The sequence below is a fragment of the Euphorbia lathyris genome, chromosome 3 (genome assembly GCF_963576675.1).
Source record: "Euphorbia lathyris chromosome 3, ddEupLath1.1, whole genome shotgun sequence".
In the NCBI taxonomy this organism is placed as follows: Eukaryota; Viridiplantae; Streptophyta; class Magnoliopsida; order Malpighiales; family Euphorbiaceae; genus Euphorbia; species Euphorbia lathyris.
In genome coordinates this window covers 34,974,652-34,996,681 of record NC_088912.1, presented here as the reverse complement: position 1 = coordinate 34,996,681, position 22,030 = coordinate 34,974,652, and the positions used below count along the sequence as shown (strand labels likewise).

The 22,030-nt window shown below is 36.4% G+C and overlaps 1 protein-coding gene across 3 annotated transcripts; it reads right to left on the bottom strand.

The window, feature by feature from the left end:
• Positions 1–3,291: 3,291 nt before the first annotated feature.
• Positions 3,292–6,379, bottom strand: LOC136224413 (disease resistance protein RPS5-like). Of its 3 annotated transcripts, none has more exons than XM_066012741.1 (3): positions 6,103–6,379; positions 5,831–5,972; positions 3,292–5,679 (listed from the first exon to the last, which is right to left on the bottom strand). In XM_066012741.1, the coding sequence occupies exon 3, from the start codon at positions 5,645–5,647 to the stop codon at positions 3,404–3,406; it is 2,244 nt and encodes a 747-aa protein (XP_065868813.1). In that variant the 5' UTR covers positions 5,648–5,679; positions 5,831–5,972; positions 6,103–6,379; the 3' UTR covers positions 3,292–3,403. The 3 variants fall into 3 exon arrangements, with proteins under 3 accessions (XP_065868813.1, XP_065868814.1, XP_065868812.1); XM_066012742.1 differs by having other exon boundaries at positions 3,292–5,668; XM_066012740.1 differs by having other exon boundaries at positions 3,292–5,972.
• Positions 6,380–22,030: the final 15,651 nt, after the last annotated feature.

Genomic DNA, 22,030 nt, shown 5'->3' with positions numbered 1-22,030 from the left:
TTATTATTATAATAAATATAATTAATTAAGAAATTGTAATAAAATAGTAAATGACACAAGAAATTCAGTGAAGCACGTGCAGCAATTTCGGTAAGGATTTAGCAGACCAAATCTAAGTTAAGATATAGGCGTGATTCAATTATTTGTCAGGAAACATTTAATAATACTCTTAGTAGAAACCATTCTTTATTTTATAGAATATATAGACAGACATTTTAGAAACTCTACTTTGAAAAATGTGGTCACTTTTCCTTTGTTTTAATTAATTTAATTTTATGGCTACTAAGTACTCAATTTTTATATCTAGTAGTAGTATTTTATTATTAAAGTCTCGAAAAAAAAAAAAAAATTTATTATTAAAGTAAACAACTTAAAGCAAACTTCCCACATGTTCTTGAACTTCGTTTCTGAGATATCTGTGTTTAGTTATGTATCTTTTTTTTGGGATACTCACAATACTATATTTATTGACTCAATATACATCATACTCTCAATTTGGAAAAAAAAACAAAACATTTAAATTTTTGAATTTACTTAAACTTGCATCAAAATAAAAGAAAATTTGAGCGATATTACTTTGAGTAAGTTTATAAAGCTAATAGATTACAACAACAAAGCTTTAGTTATTCGGGATCGGCTAACATGAACCATCGTATAAAATCGTGAAATCAAAAAATCAAGTCGTGTCAGCCACACAAATTCTATCCATCCACTCTATCCTATCCACTACCATATTTTCTTCAATCCCCAGTAAACTCATATCACTCTCGATCACTCTCCTTCAAGTTTGCTTAGGTCTTTCCCTACCCCCACCACTACATCCCTTTGCCACTTTCGAGTCCCCCTAACCGGCGCATCAAGCGCTCTTTGTCTTACATGGCCAAACCACCTTAGTCGGTTTTTCTTCATTTTATTCTCAATAGATGTAACCCCTACTTTTGTCCTAATTATTTCATTATTCATCCGATCATTTCTCGTATGACCACACATCCATCTCAACATACACATCTCCGCCACCGACATCTTATGAATGTGACAGTGTTTCACTGCCCAACATTCCGTACCATATAACAATATTGGTCTGATTGCCGTGCGGTAGAATTTTCCCAGTTTTGTTAGTTAAGAAACCGTTTAAGAAAAATCTGGTGTCACCTAAAAAATTGAAGTTGTGATATTCTGATATTTTATGATTTAAAATCGTATAGTGATAAAATACATAAAAATGATTTTTATAAATAAAAATAAAAATAAAAATTCTCTTTAATATTTACCTAGAGTGCTTAGATTGTAAACCTTCCAATTTGAGTGGCTTGGACTGGCTCAGGCGGGCCGAGTTGGGTTTGTTTCCAATAGACCTTGTTAAACCCTGACTCAATCCATTCACCATGTGTGTAAATCAATAAAATACATCAAATTAATTTAAATTATAGAATATTTCCAATTCAACATGAACTATGATTATAATCATAGAGAAGTTATGAGTTCTTTGTCATTTATTATAAGTGTAATTATATAATTTTAAATAAAAATGTGTAAAATTTTAATAAATTGAAAGTTTAATGTGTTGAATTGAAAAGTCAACACTCAATGAATAAAAATGAAAAAAAAATCAAGAGAATAAATTACATGTATATTCTTCTCATCAAATTTCTTTTTTCTTTTCTTTTCTTGCTTTGTTTTATTATGTTTTCCATCTTGTTTTTAATTTTGTCTCTGTATGCCAAGAAATAGCAGAATACAAGGGATTAAAAATGGGTATTTTGTTATTTTGGTATTCAATATTAATTTGATTATTATTTGGTTTGAATAACAGAATATTGCTCAAATTTTAACTGTAACGATGACTAAATAGATTTGTTTTAAAAATTTATAAATATAGGTATGTATTATGTTATTTTTTTTTATAAAAATATAATATTTTAAATTAAATTGTTAAATTTTGATAATAACCGATAAAATACAATTTCTTAAATCGAATTACAATTGTGTAATAAAATGATTAATTTAAAATATAATATTTTAAATTAAATTGTTAAATTTTGATTAATGTAATAAATCGAACTGGCATGCCTCACACATATTTAGAGAAGGCAATCAAGCTGCGGATCGTTTAGCAAGTCATGGACAATCTGCCACGACAACCTGCTGGTGGCACTCAGTGCCACACTTCTGCCAAGCATTTGTATTCGATGATTTATGTAATGTTGCCCACATTCGTTTCCTGTAATGCTTGTTATCTCCTTTAGTTTTTTGTTTCTTTGATTTTGTTCTGTTCCTCCCCCTCTGTAACTTTTCTTTTTTTCAATAATATTCGGGTTGTTGAAGGTGTCGGGGGTGCCAGCCTAGCTGGGATGTTCGACCCTTCTTCGCGTCCCAACTTTCATTCAAAAAAAAATGATTAATTTAATTCATAAATTATCAAATTAGTAAAAAAAAAAGTTGAAATACCTACCATATGTTTTATGATTTGATTTGGGAGGCTATGTTTTGTACATGTAACTTTTTAAAAAGAAAAAAATGCCTTTGATTGTCAATTATATACATCATCAGAATTTAATAGTGTAATTTAAGCTAGTATTGATATCGGACGAATATAAAATCAACACGTGAAACATAAGAAACCCGAACCAGCACTCTGGGAAAGGAACATGTGGCGCCTCCATAGCCAAACTGAACAATATGAATTTATATTAGAGATCTTGACTCGAGCAATCTCAAAAGACCCAGTGAATGATGCATCCGTTGCAGCAATCATGTCTGATCCCATGAATCTCGAACCTAATGAGTTTTAGGAATATCAAACCCTGATATCTGAATGCACGTTGACGTATCAAATGTGTTTGTTAACAGAACACATTAGATACTTCTATTCACAAACTTAAACTTTTAAAACTCATGTCTGTATTTACAAATAAGACACAATTATTTTTTATTTTTTATTTTTTTCAACTTTTCCTAAAACGCACAAGATCTAGAGCATCAGGTAGCCTTTTTCCAACATAAAACATGACTAAATTACTCTTAAAATGATAACACAAGTTTTTTTTATCTTTAATTGATCAATAACAGTAATGAATTGATGAATTGAGAATGAGGACTGAATTGTCAGTTTTTACTTCATTTTTCCCAGACCAAACTAAAATTCAATCTGTTTATTCACTTAAGTTTGCTAAATTCAAGTAGATCATTTTCTCTTAGTCCATCCAATACCATAATCAATCATATTTTAACATTAATCATATGATTGATTTTACATTTTCAAGGTAAGTTGAATTCATATTTCTATCTGTATGTCCCAAGAAAAAGAAAATGATTAAAACTTCAATTGAATGAGAAATTTCATCAAACATAACAGATACAAGAAATCCTTCAAAATTTGAACATTACAAGCAGACTACAAACATTACATTGCAGAAGATTGTCTAAAACATGGTAGAAAAGTAGTTTTGGTACTATCATCCTCCCATTCAATATCTTTCCACCAATCTTCCTCCGATTCAATCACCAGCTTATTCGGGTCCGCGCTATCTGAACTGAACGGAAGTTTTCTAAGAAGCAAGCAATCGATTATTTCGATTTTCTTGAGGTGTTTGAAAGGCAATGCTTTCCAATATATACTCTTCACTTTTGGTAAACTCTCTAGTGCAAGAGTTTCAAGTTTTGCAAATGCCTCAAAATTTTCTCCACCCTTCAAAAGTTTACCTAATTCTGCAATGCTGATTATCTCTTCAATTTTTCCGCAGTTCCCGACCCTCAGAACAATGAGATTCGGGGCTAGAATAACCCATGTCAACTCTCGCAAATTGGAGCATTGTCCCAATGTTATCTTTCGAAGTTTTCCGAAGCTTGGCTCACTTGGAAACTTCGAATCCACGAGATTGAAGTTCAACTCTTCCAAAACCTCAGCTTGATGAATCTCTACTGTAAGCAGATTGTTCATAGCCGCTAAGGGTGAAATATTGATCGACTTTGAACCCCAAAAGATCTCAAGTGATAGAGATTGAGTACAATTTATGAACTTAGGATTGCTGAAAAATTTACAGAGAGCGGAAGCACATGTTATTGTGATGCTCAATACTTTCAAATGTTCCAAGCATAACAATGGATCTATATTCATGTTTCCAACTGACAAGATATTATCTTCTAGTGCTTCTACTGAATATCCACAACGGAACATTTTCAATACTTGCAATGAAGATAAACTAGATATTAGTTGACTCGGAATCACACGCAGCTGATCATCATACTCTAAGTTCAAACATTTCAACTTTGCTAACTGTTTTAGCTCGACTGGTAAACGGTTTATCCATGTATGTGAAAGGTTAAGATATTGTAATGAAACTAATGTTGAAATTTCCCGTGGTACATCTTCTATCCCACTATGTGATAAATCTAAAACTGTCAGCACATGTGATTCGACCAAGGTACCTTCTCTTGGGGTCAGCAAGGTTTCGAACGAGTTGTTTCTTAACGAGACTTCGCCTGGGATAGATTGAGCTACCTCTGAACCTCTGCTGATAATAAAAGCATTATGATTAAGTAAAAATGTGAACAGATTATCAGAAATGTTCTCAATCTTCAGAATGGAATTTCCCATTCTCGAAGTCCACACGTTTTCAAGAGTTGCTTCTATTAGTTGTGTGTTCTTCAACATTTGAGACGTCATTGCTACCGATGAAGAAAAATCACGAATCATATCTAGTAATTTTACATAATTTTCTTCTTCTTCTTCCAGCAAAGAAGCTCCAACTAATGTATTTACAACACTATATCCCAAATCTAGAGTGTCATCCTCTGTATCATAACCATCCAAAAGATGTTCGCAAACCCAAAAATCTATCAATTCATTCTTCAAGATGATGAAGTCCTCAGGGAACAAGCTGAAGTACATGAGACAACACTTGATTCTGTCATTGGGCAAACTATCAAAACAGAACTGCAACAAGCAATTTACTCGTGTGTCTGCACCTTCCCGCCTTCGTATTATGGCTAGAGCATCAAACCACTCCTCACTTGTCTTTCTGCTAGCCATGGCACGGCCGACAGTGCAGAGTAAGATGGGCAACCCATCACATCTGCTTACCAAGATCTCGGACAGCTGAGAAATGTTGGCATCCATAAGTATATTATCCCCAACCTTAATCCTAAACAATTGCCAAGAATCTTTCATTGAAAGCCTTCCCATTTCCAATACTGAATCAGCAAACATCTGATCGGCGACACTCTCAGAACGAGTTGTAAATATTAACTTGTTTGGTGTAAACCCTCCAAAATTGGGGATACCAAGTTTCAAGAGATTGATTTTTCTCCATATGTCATCTAAAAACAATACAAACTTTTTCCCACTCAATTCATTATCAATAAGTTGTGCTTTCTCAACAAAACTTCTCTGCACCCATTCTGTGTTAAAAAGGCCAATGCATTTCGAGATGTCATCTTGAATTTTTTCAAGTGTTGAATTCGATGATACTGTTACCCAGATCAGATTCTCAAAATGATGGTTATCGACTAATTTGTTGTAGAGTTGTCTCATGAGAGTCGTTTTGCCGATTCCACCACGGCCGCGTATTGCAATTCTTCCAGCTGATTCATTCATCAGCAAATGCCAAGCTTGACGCATCTTAGATTCCAAACCCACTACCAACATTTTATGTTGAAGAAGAACAACCTAAATTTGACCTTTAATGAATGTAAATATAACAGAAAGAGTATGAATAATAGATTGAGAACAATAACTAAAAGACTCCTAAATCATAATCGGATTTGAAAAACAAAGATTCAAATGATGGGGAATAAAAAGCCACAAATCAAAGCAATAAGTAATATGTACCGGAGATATATATCAGTAGAATTGAATCTGATGATGAAGTAGATGTGAGGAGATAGATCAAGCGTTGAAATCTGAGTGAAGAGAGCTCAAGCAGGTTCCTTCCTTCCGTGTGAAATTTCAACAAGGTTGGGCTTTTCACGCCCTATTGACATTAAAAATTGTATATCGTAAGTCTTAATTTTATATTCCCAAGTTGAGATGGAGTACTATTTCTAGAGAAACTTCCAAGAAATGAAGAAATTGAATCAAGCAAAGCAATTGAAAGGTCTTACGATGAGCACATCTATGGAGAAATCCTCTTCGGATCACGAGGGGAAACTGATGCTTTTTTACAATTAACACAGCTCCAATCCGAACTGTGATGGGCCCTGCCATGGTGTTTATCGAGATCGCCGTCGATGTTTTCTGATAGCGACAGTGCGAGCTCTAATTCCTCCATGCTTGATTGCTTATTCTTTTTCAGAGATGGATCAAACGATACGGTTGGGGTTTGTAGCTTCATTGGTGATGATCCGAAAATGGTTAATAACTACTTTTGTTTTGTTTTGTTTTTTTTTTCTGAAAAAGGTTAATATGTACTTTTTTTTTTTTTTTTCTTTTTTTTTTTTTTATGTTCTCTCCCTTCAAAATTAAAAGGATAAGATGATAAAAAATATCTTTAGCCTTTATTTGGGAGTTTGGAGGTTTGAGAGTTAAAGGAGGTCATGGAAAGCGAAAGGAAGTGATGGAAAGGAAAGTTAAAAATTAACTTTGTTTGAGAGTTTATAGGATGTAAATGAGATTAAGGCCCTGTTTGGCAAAGAGCGTTTTGGGATAAAAAGAGCGTTTTTGACCAACTTTAGCGGTTTGACCACTGAAACCGCTGATTGGAGTGTTTGGTGGAGAGAGGTTTGGAAGAGCGTTTTGGGATGAAAACGCTAATTTTGAAAAAGCTCATTTTAGGAGCTTTTTCAATTAGCGTTTTGGGATATTAAAATTAATGGACTTTTTTGACCCCAATAAATAGACTCTCTCTTCTCCTGCGCCAAAATTAATGCCCTTATTTGTCTTTTTGCACAAACCGCTATTATCAATCAGCTAATTTTTACCAAACAGATCTAACAAACAGCTAATCAAATCAGCTAGTCAAATCAGCTAATATAATCAGCTAACAGCTAATTCCCAAACAGGGCCTAAATGTTTAACTTCGTTTGGGAGTTTAAATCTGGAGGGAAAGGAATGTTAAATTTACTCTGCAGAGATAAGAAACTTTAAAAAAATTTACGTTACTCTCATTAACCCCCAGTTTAGAGGTTAGAGTTTGGAGGTTAAAGAAAGTAAAGATTTAACCTCATTAACCTTCATTTACTCTCAAAAAAATAACTCATAAACAAGGTTAACTTAATACTTAACCTTCCATTACTTCCATTTACTCCCATTAACTTTCTCCCAAACAAGAGCTTAGTGTTTATTCTTAGAAACAATTTCAGTATTTTTTAAGTTTCAGATTTCAAGAAGTCTAGAAAATATGTTTGTTATCTTTTATATGTTTCTTGGCAAATTTCCTATGGCTAATAGATTAAGTAACTATTTAATCAACTTAATTGAAAATACAAATTCATATTATTTTGGTGCTGTCTTAAAAACTACTAGATAATAAAAAATTTCCTATTGAAGTTATGGTTCAAAAGACTCCAAACAGATGAATGCCTTATTATCACTATGCTTTTAACTTGTATTGTTGTTGCAAGAAAAGCCCAAGTTTGTGCAATGTATTACCATATTGATGTCTTTATTGTGTTATGCCAAATAACATTTATGATTTGCTCTATAGTTTCTATGTCATGCTTTTAGCCTTTGAGTCATTCTTTTTGCAGGTGGTTTTCACACAAGGACATGCCATTCTTGCACTTCCTAAAAAATGTGTGCACTACTGTTGGAGGTAACGAACCTTACTTCTGAAACTCTTGCATCCTTGTTTTGACATCATATCATTTCTTTGTTGTTTTGACTTGTTTTCTTCATAAAAGATACCTAGCAATCGTTCTTCTATTTTTTTTTCTTTTATCTTTAATAAAGCAAATGTTTTATCCGATTACCAATTTAGATTTTGGAGATAAAATGCGTCCAGAAACCTTCTTGATGGGTTAAATTTTTCCTTTTTAATAATTGTTAAGTGTACTGATTGGATTTGTTATGTAATTATTCTTGTGTTTAGTTGCAACTTCCTTCGTTTTGACGTGTTATGTTCAGTAGTTATAAAGGAAGTGTTATCACTCGCTTTAACACCAACTTTCGGATGATATTCTTGCTGCTAGCTATAATGAAATTGTTCCCTTTGTTACAAGTTATTTTTCTTTTAAGATTCTATTTTTAACATACTGGTTTTAGGAATTTAATAATGTAATTGAGGACGCTTTTTTATGTATGTATAATCTTGAAGTCTTATAATTATAGTTTCTATTATTTTTTTAATGACTGTATAGTTGCATTTTTATAGATATAATATAATTGGTTTACTTGAAACATAATTTGATTTATATGCAATTTTTAATTTTTATATTGTTTCATATATATATGAGAGCTTCCTTGAATCCAAATAAAATGGCAAAAAAAACACAATGAAATATCTTAATTACAAGCAATAATTTCAATTAGTGGTGGTGGTGATCACAATGAAGTACCTAACAAATAACAATGAAAATCTGAACCTCACTTTCTCTATAATAGTTTAAATTTATATGTCTCTGCTTTTTTGTTTTCTTTTTACTATTTATTTGCTTCTTATTACTAAAAAAAACAATGAATTACCTAAACAAAAAGCAACCGACGTGAGTGACATTTAATCGTTTGCAGTGGTTTGAAGGGAAGTAAGCAGCAGTGCAGGCGGAATCAAAAGGGAAGCGGAAGACGTGTTTGAAGAAGGAAGCATAGCGGTCGATAGATCAAACGTGAATGGACGCGGAAACGTGGTAAGAGTCTAAAAGGCTGTAGAAAAATTAACTAGGTGTAAAATTTAAGCAGTTTTTTTAATTTTTATTTACTAATGGACTTTCATAAAGAAACAGACTCTCTTGTATTATTGTATCTCTATTTATATTAAAAGGAATTAATTTTTCATAGGTATATATAAGGCTGGGTCAAATACATGAATATCATAATTAAGTACAAAATTACAACTAAGTCATATCACCAAACTTAATTCTTAATATGTCATTATTCTCTATATATTATGATTTTACACCATATTTTAAAAAATCTAGACTCTAATTCATAAATCATAAACCCTAGAAAATATATTGTAGACTTCTAATTTATAAATTCTAATCCTTAAAATATATTAAAAGTACTGATTTTACTAATTTGATATAATACAAAATTATGATTTGACATAGTTGTAAATAGTTTTTACAGAATAAATTTATGTGTAATTTTCCCTAAATAATATGTTTTTTTTATGAAAATGCTAATAACTTCATTAGATACGAAAAGAACAATTACAACAAGAAATGAAAAAGGTAAAAAACCTTACAAAATCCACAATGGGACCAAAACGACTACAAAGAGCATAAGAAGCCATAAAAGGTATAAAACACAGAAAAACAAAAATACATATACTTCATAGAAATCAAAATCCGTAGAAAAGCAACTGCAATCGAATCTTCATCATTTAGGCCCTTCCGAACATTCGGATCTGAGTCTTTTCTTTTAATGTAACCACATAGATATATTGATCCACGTATAAAATAAATCGTTTCCGCTCTTGCTAAATCCGAAAAAAGTATAAATAGCAGAATAATTGAGAGAAGATACAATTCAAACGGATAAAATAAATCTAATAAAATATATAAACACTGATTAAAGAAAATACAATAAAAAACAGTAAACCTAACCCGTTGAGAGAAGGAAGAAGGAATTTCATTCTTCCTCCTTAAAGTAGATCCATAAAAGAGTGGAAGGTTTGAAGACAAATAGAAGAAAAGAAATAGAAGAGCTAAATAATATGTTAATATAGAGTATTATTATTTATTATTATTTTTTTTTTTGTTTTTAAGATGTCAACTTATTGAAAAAGCCTCTAAAATACTTATTCTAAATTCTCACTTGTTACGTTATTATATAGTATAGATTTTAGAAGTTAAATAATAAAATTATCCTTCTTACCAAAAGAAATAATAAAATTAACCTTTACTGTTAACTGTGAAGTTTTTTTTTTTTTTTTTTGCGCGCTTATCTTATCTGATTATTTATTAAATGTTGTCTAAATATGTACTAGCATAGCATGTAGCCGTCAAGCGACATTCAATTGGCAGCCGTCCAAGTGACATTCACTTCGTGGGCGGTAGAAAGGAATTAGGAGTATATACATATATTTTTATTGTTATTTTTATTCTTTTAAAGCACTATCACTTTTTTGCTTTTCTTTTTTTAAGAAATTTAAGTGGTTTGACATATTTGTAAAATAGTCTCTGTTATTTAAAAATTTGTTAATAATAATTTTGTATTTTATTTTTGTACGGTTTACAAATTTAGTTATTTATCCAAAAATTATTATTGTGATTATTTGTTTTAAAAATGAACGATTTAGAGCAATTAAAAAGATTAACTTTATAAACTATTCAAAATACAAGATATGATTTTACAAATTAATTAAATTATAAGTATTGTTTAACTAAAAAATTGACTTCAAATATCCTTTAACCGCAAATTTCACAAAGTACAAATCATGTTTGCAAATTTTTTAAACCACATGAACTGTATTTTTAAATAAACCAATGGCCATATACGTTAAAAATTATAAAATTGTATCTTTAAATTTTTCAAATTGGAACAATTTGGCTCAAGATAATTATACATAGAGAAATTTTGAACTCAGATATGGAGGCAATAGCACAAAGTGCTAACACACTAGGGGTGATTTTCCTCCACTCGTCCTTCCATCTTCATATGTAGGGGTGTTATTTATATCCCAACACATATCAAAACCGCGTTTTGGTTTGAGTAAAGACGGAAAAAATTCATATCCAGTGTATAGGGACTGAGTTTATACACTTCAAACTGTTAAAAGTACCTTCATATTTCGCTTAATAGGGTTCGACAATGGAATTGACTTCTAATTCAAAATATCTCTATATTGAAAACATTGTGAAAAAAATTCACAATTTCTTACGTTAAAAGTCTATCTATACATCTTCAAAAACATTAAAACCTAATAACTAAAATATTTATATTTCGTGTTTATTCTTATAAAGCGGCGTAAATTAGATAAAACTATTATAGTTGAAATATATATTGTTACCTAAATTTGTAACTTTTTATGCTTATAGTCAATTTATATTTCATTGGACTTAAATATGGGATAAAAAAAAGTGATTAGTAAAAAATATTTAGTTAGCAGAAAAAACAATTATTAATATCTACTACCAATTATGAACGAACAACAAATAATAATAACAAATAATAAACAAAAACACACGAATCAAACAGACATTAAATATTCTAATTATCATTCTTAGGAAAAGACTATTCCAAATTGTTTTCTTATTTTTCTTTTGGGTAGGAATCATCTAATGATAGTTTAATAAGATCTAATTTTGCACCTAATGCTATTTAAAAAAAAAAAAAGCGTGGATATAACTTTAGAGCCTATTTGGTTCAGTTGTTAGCTAATAGCTGTTATTGTTGCTATTAGCTATTTGCAGTAACCTGTTTGTTGTTGTTGTTAGCTGTTTAATTATTATTGTTTGGATTGAATTGTTGTTGTTCGTATTTAAAATATCTAATATGGACATGTTTTAAATTAACCAACAAATAAATTATAAAAGAGATAAGGTGCAAAAATGTCCATGACGTTTACAGCCAGGAGCAATTTTGCCCCTAACATTGGCAGTAAAGAGCAATTTTACCCATAACATTGACAAGTTTTGTCAATTTCCGACATTATTATAAAACATATGTATTTTATTTCTTATTCTACACCAATTGCATATCAGTTAGTTCTAAAAAAAGATTTCATATTTTGTGTGGTTTAGTAATAAAATTGAAAATTAATATTTATAAATTTGGTGAAATTTTTGAAATTTTTTTGTCCAACTCGTAGAAAAGACAATGCATTTTTTAATTTGTTTTCATGTCTAATTATATGTTTGTGATTTGTTATGAAAAATGACGTACATGTGAGGTGTAGAAGACAAGATTCATGATCGAAAAGGCAATTTGATGAATTATTTTTCAAATTGACCCAAGTTGTCAATGTTATGAGTAAAATTGTTCTTGGCTGCCAATGTTAGGAGTATAATTGCACCATTTTAGACGTTAAGGGTAAAATTTCTCCTAGCTACAAATATTAGAGGTATTTTTGCACCTTATCACATTATAAAATAAAAAATGTATTACACAAATTAATAAAAATATAATAAAAAAAAAATTAAACGCAACAAAACCTTGTTCTTCCGTCAATTATATTATAGAAATATAAATAATATCAAAGAAAAAACATGTTTTCGTGAAATGCTCCAAAACGTTGCAGTTTCTAGAGAAAATACTAAATGTTACTGATGAGGGCATCCCTTCCCTATGCACGAGCCCGGAGCCGAGAGACGAGAACAGCGAGATCCGTGACAGCCAGCCGAGCACGCGGGGCGTGCTCACTAAGACACGAGGCGCAAAGAGCCCCGTTCCCGAAGGAAGGTCCAGGAGCTCAGGCACGCGGAGCGTGCCTCTCTATGCACGGAGCGTGGAATGTGAGTCCGAAGAGAAGCCTGTCCAGGAGGTCAAGTATGTTGGTCCCTTATAACGTTACAAGTATAGTTCCAAGGGGGGGGGGGTTAGGAACTATTTAAAATTTTTAGTTAGGGCAGACTTCTTTTTCGTGAGAAAAAGGTTTTAACAGCGGCGCTGAGTGAATAGCAAGATACTGGCTTAGTCAACTGGTGACTAGGTCAGTTTCTTTACTTGAGTCAGGAGATAGCACTTAGAGTCTATTCCTGAGCTCAGATATTCAATGCGCACAACTCAGCTTGACCTCTTTACTTGGTCAGTTTTTGTTTAAGCAAGCAATAAATATATAAAGGAGTTTAAGGTTAGAAATATGTTACTCAGCAGATTTATCCAGGTTCAGCCTCCAAGCCTACGTCCTGTCCCCGGAACACGTTCCGAGATTTCGAATTCTCTACCCAGCTCTTTAACGGTAGAGCATCAAACCTTTTATAATCTTAGAAACTGAGTATAACAAGAGTACCTTCCTCTATACCTCTACTCAATCCTAATCTCTCGCTGAGTACTATAACCGAGTACTCAGCCTCTCCTTTCTAATTCTAGAAATGATAAGTGTTTGTCCTAAACAACGATTGCTAAGACACCTTAGATGATTGAATAATCACTCTAGACTTTTACACAAAAGATATGAAATTTGGTGTAAGATTGCTTTGCTTTTTCTTGCAGAACTTTGAGTAGAATTTTGGTCAGCGTAATGGCTTGATCAAGTTCTGTTGTAGAATGAAGCAACTGAAGGGCTCTATTTATAGAGACGTCTGAGGCATCGGTCATTTCGAATTTCGAAATAACCATTGGAGGGAAACGGCTTCCTGTCGTTGTCACCCAGTCTTGCTCAGAGCTCTCGGCCAATCAGATTTGAGTATCTTCTGTCCTCGGTCAGCTTTTGGTCAGCTCGGTAGAATGTCTCTCCATTTATGGTAAGGTCAACTAGACAGCATTCTGTGTCTTCTGAACTTTACCCAAAGTGGAAACACTTTGTCTGGAAGTTGTTCTTGCTCAGCTGCTGTCTTGTACTCTTTGTCGAATCAACTCAGCAGCTTCGTCCCGAAGTTGTTCAACGAAGGTCTTCTAGATCCTTCTTCCGCTGAGCTGCGTTTTGTACATAACGACAGCGTTTTGACATACGCGGGCTGAGTTGCCTTAAACTGTTTGACTTGGGCTTTGACTTCCGTATTGGGCTTTGGGCCTTTTAATCTTTGTGTCTTATAAACAATTTAACTCAACATTGAACAAACATATTAGTAGAATAAATCAAAGCATTTCCAATGGTCTTCTGACTCCTTGGATGTGGCACTAGCTCCCATACATCGTTTCTTCTGAATTGTTCAAGTTCCTCTTGCGTTGCGCTCATCCAGAATTCATCTTCCTCAGCATCAGCGAAGTTCTTAGGTTCCCGAACTGAGACAAAGGCTACATTGCTGAGGTACCTCCTGAGTTGGTTTCTTGTCATCAGGGTATTCTCAGCGGCATCAAGGATTGCACTCTCTGAGTGCCCTCTTGGAATCCTTATCTCCTTGGGTAGATTGATGTCTTGTGCTGTCTGTGTTTCAACAATCTCTGCAGGTGTAGACTGGTTAGTGAAAACAATGTTTGGTTCACTTTTACCTTTAGTCAGCCCTTGAGGGAATGACTCAGCCGCTGTATCTTGATCAGCGGGTGCTGAGTGTGGATCATCCTCGGTCATCGGTAGATATCTTCCTGCAGGGTTAGTTTCGTCAAACTCAACATGTACTGACTCTTCTAAAACTTGAGTTCGTTTATTGAAAACTCTGTATGCTTTGCTGTTTGTTGAGTAGCCTAAAAAGATAGCTTCATCAGCTTTTGAGTCAAATTTAGCTAGGCTATCTTTGGTGTTTAAAATAAAACATTTACAGCCAAAGGCACGAAAGTATCCAATGTTGGGCTTTCGTCCTTTCCAAAGCTCGTAGGGGGTTTTCTTTAGTATAGGTCTAACAAGAGCCCTATTAAGAATATAGCACGCTGTGTTAACAGCTTCTCCCCAAAAGTACTTTGGAAGCCTATGCTCACTCAGCATTGTCCTGGCTATTTCAACCAATGTTCTGTTCTTCCTTTCAACAACCCCATTTTGTTGAGGTGTCCTAGGAGCAGAAAAATTATGGTCAATGCCGCTGGCTTCACAGAATTCAACAAACTGTTGGTTTTTGAATTCTCCACCATTATCACTTCGGATGTGAGCCAATTTTAGGTCTTTGTCATTTTTAAGTTTTCTAACCAAATTTGAAAATGTCTCAAAGGTCTCATCCTTGCTACTCAGCAAGATGACCCAAGTGTACCGAGAGAAGTCATCTACAATGACCAAGGAAAATCTTCTTCCACCCAGACTCAACGGTTGGACTGGACCGAAGAGATCCAAGTGTAGTAATTCTAACGGACACTTGGTTGAGACAATGTTTTTGCTATGAAAAGATTGTTTGGTTTGTTTTCCAGCTTGGCAAGCGTGGCATAATTGATCTTTTTCAAATCTAAGTTCAGGCAGTCCCTCAACCAATTGCTTTCTTGCTAATTTGGCCAGGAGGTCCATGCTTACATGACCAAGTCTCCTGTGCCATAGCCAGGAATTTTCTTCCTTTGAAACTAAGCATACAGTTTTTGAAAACTTTTTCTCTAAGTCTAGCATAAAGACATTATCAATCCGAGGGGCAGTTAAAATTAACTCATTTGTTTTTCCCTCGTATATTTTACATCCAGTGGCATCAAATATAACTTTTCTCCCATTGTCACATAGCTGAGCTACGCTGAGTAAGATATATTTAAGTCTGCTGACTAGGGAGACTGACTCAATAGTAGGATTACCTCCGATGGTTCCTGACCCTACTATCTTACCCTTTTTGTTGTCTCCAAAACTTACACTTCCTCCTCGTTTACGCTCAAACGTGATGAACTGAGTTTCATCACCAGTCATGTGCCTCGAGCATGCGCTGCCAATATACCACATCTTTGACTTCTCAGCACACCTCAGGCTTACCTGCATTGTAACTAGTTACTTTTAGGTACCCAATTCTTTTTGGGTCCTTGCTTGTTAGGTTCAACATGTAAAGCATCATATTTTATTTTATGGCGACATACTTGGACATTATGGCCATTCTTTCCACAGAAGTCGCAACTGACCTTCCGTTTAGGATGTCTCACTGACTGGTCAGCACCCCAGTGCTGAGCATGCCAGCACACCTTTGTGGTGTGTCCTTTATTCCCACAGAAGTCACACTGGACATTCCGCTGGGGATTCCATCTCTGCTGACCAGTACTTCGGTACTGAGCATTCAGAGGAATATTTCTTTTGTTTTGAACCTTTAGTTGGTTCTGGATATTTGTGGCATCCTTTCTCAGTTTCTTTGAATCTGATTGGACTTCAGAGACAGACTTATGTATGATCTCCATGTTATCATGCAAAGTTGAGTTGTCCTGAAGAAGGAATCTGAGGTCACTTAGCTTGACCTCTTCAACCTCGTCACAGCGCCTGCTGAGTGCTCTAATTTTCTTATTACACTTTTTGACAAGTGTATAGAGGTCACTCAGGGCATTACCCATTTCGTTTCTGAGCTGGGGAAGTGATATTACCTCATTTGATTGCTCCTCATCGTCAGATGCCATGGAGGGGTCAGCATGCTCAGAGACGCACGGCTCAACAAGTTCGTCAGCCATGAAGCATATCTTTGCTGACTCGGTGGCCTCAGCTTCTGTTGATGAAGACTCATCACTGTCGCTCCATGTTGCCACCATTGCCTTTTTGCCGTTCTTCTTTTCTTTCCTCAGCGTGGGACAGCTTGACTTGATATGGCCAGTTTGATGACATTCAAAGCATGTAATGGGCTTTGAGTTGTCCTTCTTGTATTTGCTGTCGCTGGACTCAGCTTTATACTTATCAAACTTTCTGTAAGGCTTCTTAGAATATTTGTCATTCTTTCTGAACAGCCTTTTCATCTTCCTTGTGAACATAGCCATCTCCTCATCATCTATTGAGCTCCCATCAGTGGAGTCAGCTTTCATGACAAGAGATTTTTGCTTCTTGTCTTCAGACTTTTCCTTCACCTCGAAATTTTTCATCGAGATCTCATGGGTCAGCAGCGAGCCGATGAGCTCATCATATTTGTAGGTGTTTAAGTCCTGAGCTTCCTTAACAGCGGTCTTCTTTGCTTGCCAGTCTTTGGGAAGGCTCCTGAGTATCTTCTTGACTTGTTCTTCCTCAGTGAAGATCTTCCTAAGTCTCTTGAGCTCATTGATGATGTTGGTAAACCTTGCATTCATGTCAGATATTCCCTCATCATTGTTCATTTCGAACAGCTCGTACAGTCTCATTTGCTAGTTCACCTTGGACTCCTTTACTTTATTGGTTCCTTCGTAGGTGACCTCCAGCTTCTTCCAGATCTCTTGCGCCGACTCACAACCTGAAATTTTATTATATTCTGCAGCATCGAGCGCACAGTGAAGCATGTTTATACCCGAAGCATGATTTTGTAGCTTCTTGAGATCATCCTTTGTCCATTTGGCCTCAGCTTTAACAACTGTTTGGCCAGCCACAACTTCGACAGGTACAAATGGACCTTGGACTATGGATAGCCAGGCACTCATATTTGTAGCCTGAATGAAATTTTTCATCCTATTCTTCCAGAAGGTATAGTTAGACCCGAAGAATAGGGGAGACCGAGTAATGGACAGCCCCTCAGGTAAGATCTGAGTTGTTTGGTTTCCTAGGAGAAACCGAGTGCTGTTTTCGCCCATAGTGGGGATCAGCTCAAGGTGGTTAAACCTTTTACAGTGAGCTTTTAAGCTCTGATACCACTTGTTGGTCCCTTATAACGTTACAAGTATAGTTCCAAGGGGGGGGGGGGGGGTTAGGAACTATTTAAAAATTTTAGTTAGGGCAGACTTCTTTTTCGTGAGAAAAAGGTTTTAACATCGGCGCTGAGTGAATAGCAAGATACTGGCTTAGTCAACTGGTGACTAGGTCAGTTTCTTTACTTGAGTCAGGAGATAGCACTTAGAGTCTATTCCTGAGCTCAGATATTCAATGCGCACAACTCAGCTTGACCTCTTTACTTGGTCAGTTTTTGTTTAAGCAAGCAATAAATATATAAAGGAGTTTAAGGTTAGAAATATGTTACTCAGCAGATTTATCCAGGTTCGGCCTCCAAGCCTACGTCCTGTCCCCGGAACACGTTCCGAGATTTCGAATTCTCTACTGAGCTCTTTAACGGTAGAGCATCAAACCTTTTACAATCTTAGAAACTGAGTATAACAAGAGTACCTTCCTCTATACCTCTACTCAATCCTAATCTCTTGCTGAGTACTATAACCGAGTACTCAGCCTCTCCTTTCTAATTCTAGAAATGATAAGTGTTTGTCCTAAACAACGATTGCTAAGACACCTTAGATGATTGAATAATCACTCTAGACTTTTACACAAAAGATATGAAATTTGGTGTAAGATTGCTTTGCTTTTTCTTGCAGAACTTTGAGTAGAATTTTGGTCAGCGTAATGGCTTGATCAAGTTCTGTTGTAGAATGAAGCAACTGAAGGGCTCTATTTATAGAGACGTCTGAGGCATCGGTCATTTCGAATTTCGAAATAACCGTTGGAGGGAAACGGCTTCCTGTCGTTGTCACCCAGTCTTGCTCAGAGCTCTCGACCAATCAGATTTGAGTATCTTCTGTCCTCGGTCAGCTTTTGGTCAGCTCGGTAGAATGTCTCTCCATTTATGGTAAGGTCAACTAGACAGCATTCTGTGTCTTCTGAACGTTACCCAAAGTGGAAACACTTTGTCTGGAAGTTGTTCTTGCTCAGTTGCTGTCTTGTACTCTTTGTCGAATCAACTCAGCAGCTTCGTCCCGAAGTTGTTCAACGAAGGTCTTCTAGATCCTTCTTCCGCTGAGCTGCGTTTTGCACATAACGACAGCGTTTTGACATACGCGGGCTGAGTTGCCTTAAACTGTTTGACTTGGGCTTTGACTTCCGTATTAGGCTTTGGGCCTTTTAATCTTTGTGTCTTATAAACAATTTAACTCAACATTGAACAAACACATTAGTAGAATAAATGAAAGCATTTAAACTTAGTGTGTTTAGAATATTTTTTAATTACACTTAAACAATTTTGTCAAATCAAAATTATGTGGAAAGGTGTTTCAACAAAGTACGCATGGCGTACCCCGATGGAGGCCACGCGTGAATCCCTAGAGTCACCAAGTTCAGGAGCTCAACCACGCGGGGCGTGAAGATGTCCACGTGGAGCGTATCGCACCTGGAGGATACTTCTTCAGCAAGTTCTTGTGTTTGGGGACCATTTCTGTTCTACCCTTAATTACTGTTTTGCCACCCCACTTAATTGCTGAATTGCCATTGTTATTTCTTTCCCTAACTTGTCCCTATCAATAGTGTTATGCTAGAAACCCTACTTAAGGGCTTTTAGTCTTTTCCCTCAATATTTAGGTGGATTATATAAACTCCTATTTTTGTGGTGATGCTCAACTTCGAATGAATCAAAACCATAGCCTCCATTGGAGCCAAGGATTTTCCTTGTTTGGGTTCTTTCCAACCTTCAAGTTTAGCTTGAGTAGATAGTAATCTTTGTGAGTTTACGATTAAAACTCTCAGTCGACTTTAATCTACATCAGTTGGTATCAGAGTCGAGTCGTTTTCCTTCCTGGAGACTTCTTCTAGGAAATGGTTCAACCACGTATTACAAACGAAGCCACCAGATCCGTCGAGCAACGAGTTGATGTGCTAGAAGGCAATGTGAGGCAACTAACGAAATCTTTACGAGTGTTGGAAGAGAAGAACGACACGACTACCCGAGATATCCTTCTCGCCATTGAAGGACTAAAGATCGAAGGTCGAAACGCTCAAGGTCTCCTAGCCGAAGAACCTCACCGACGGCAAGAAGAGCAAGTCCGGCCCCAACATGACCGACAACCGACACCACCACCAAGAAGAAATTATGCACCCCAACCAATGGGCCCTCGGGTCCATGAGGTAAGACATGCCAATCCCGTGAACATTAGAAATGTCGATAGTGATAGCGATGGGGATTTATTTGATGATTTTGAGATGCCTAGGATTGTTAGTAATATGGGAATTAGAATTGATGATAATGCTTTGAATGATAGGCATAGGCATAGGCATGATATGAATGTAAATGATGTTGTTGGTCCCGCGCATGTGCGTGCCGGGAATGTGGATATTGTGCATAATGATGTTGTAGGTGGTTATGAAAGGGAGAATTTCGGTTTGAATGACCTGTATGGGGGTAAGGGTAATGAAAGAGGCAGATATAGAGGCGAGCCATATATGAAAGTGGACTTACCGTCATTCGGGGGAGAACTCGACATAGAGGGGTTTCTCGATTGGTTGCTTGAGGTAGAAAGGTTCTTTGATTACGCGGGTATACCGGAGGATTGGAAAGTCCGTTTAGTGGCTTATCAGTTGAAAGGAGGAGCTTCGGTTTGGTGGGATAATGTGAAAGAGGGGAGAAGAAGAGGAGGAAGGGAGCCGATTAGATCTTAGCTTAGAATGAAGTCGATGTTGAGGGAGAGGTTTCTACCACCTGACACCGAGCAATACATCTATAGTTCCTATCGGAATTACTCTCAAGGATCAAGGAGTGTGCACGAGTACACCTCAAAGTTCTTGCGACTTTCGGTAAGGGCTAACTTGTCGGAAACCGAAAGCCAAAAGACGTCAAGGTATCTCGAAGGATTGAGGTACAACATTCAAGACCAGATTGGAACACAAATGGTGATTCGGGTCCAAGACGCCCGTAACCTAGCATTGAAGGCCGAATCCCAATTGAGTTTGAGGGGACGTGATGGCTATAGGAGAGCCGGGGTTGAGAATAGTATGGAGGGAGAGGGGATCCCAAATGAGTTGACAAAGGCAACAGAATCGCTAGCTCAAGTGATCCCAAGGCGCCTAGTGCGGGAAAGTCACATAGTGGGGGATGTAAGGCCTTTTAAGGAGGCACAACCCCCTAGGGGCAATAACCCCTATACAAGACCGGCTCTATTTAAGTGTTTTCGATGCAACGAGCCGGGTCACCGATCTAATGAGTTCCCCAAACGCGGTATGATGAAGAAGATGAGTATGATGATGAAGGGGCTGTGTGTTGTGATCCGATTGATGATGAGGATGATGGGGAGTATGATGGTGGTCGGGTCATACATGTAGTGAGAAGGCTTTTGGTCTCGAGTAAAGTAGAGGCGGACCAAAGGCACCAATTGTTCTGAACCCGATGTCTAGTGCAAGGGGTGAAGTGCAAAGTGATCATTGATAGCGGTAGTCAAGAGAACATTATTAGTGACACCGTGGCCAAAAGGTTTGGATTGACTATTGAGGCGCACCCTAATCCGTATAGTGTGGGGTGGATCAAGAACGTGGGAGAGATGAAGGTCACTCAAAGGTGTAGGGTACCTCTTGAGATTGGTGAGTATCGAGATGAAGTTTATTGTGATATTATGGAGATGGATGCTTGCCATCTACTCTTGGGACGCCCTTGGCAATTTGATAGAGACGCTACCCATACCGAGAGGAAGAACACCTATCGGTTTGTGAAGGATGGAGTTCAGTATGTGCTCACGCCTTTTGTAGGAGATACCAAAACCAAAGGGAAATCTACCTTGATCGTTTGCCCAACTCACAAGGCGTTTATTAACGAGTGTGAGGAAAGTCAAACGGTCTATGTAGTGATGGTGAAATTAAGCACACCGTCGGAGGGTATAGGAAGCGAAGATAGGGAGGTTCCGGATGATGTGGGGAGATTGCTTAATGAATTCCGGAGGAGCTACCATATGGGTTACCACCTCTAGGAGACATCCAACACCATATTGACCTCGTGTAGGGAGCTAGCTTGCCTAGGCTCCCTCACTACTGGATGAGCCCCAAGGAGAGTGAGGTTATCAAGGAAAAGGTGGAGGAGTTAATAAATATGGGGTATGTTAGAGAGAGTATGAGCCCATGTGCGGTTCCGACATTGTTGACACCAAAGAAAGATGGGTCATGGAGGATGTGTGTAGATAGCCGAGCCATCAATAAGATCACTATACGGTACAAGTTCCCGATTCTCCGACTTGATGACATGCTTGACCAATTGAGTGGGTCTAAGGTCTTTTCGAAGATTGACTTGAGAAGTGGATACCACCAAATCTGGATTAAGGCGGGAGATGAGTGGAAGACATTGGAAGAACATGTATGAGTGGGTTTTAAGACACGTGATGGGTTGTATGAGTGGCTAGTGAAGCCGTTTGGGATGACCAATGCACCGAGTACTTTTATGAGGTTGATGAACCAAGTCTTACGTCCGGTGATTGGGAAGTTTGTAGTGGTCTACTGCGATGATATCCTTATCCATAGCAAGACATTGGAAGAACATGTAGAGCACTTGAGGTCCGTCTTAGCCTTACTCCAGGAGAATCAACTCTTTGCTAACACTAAGA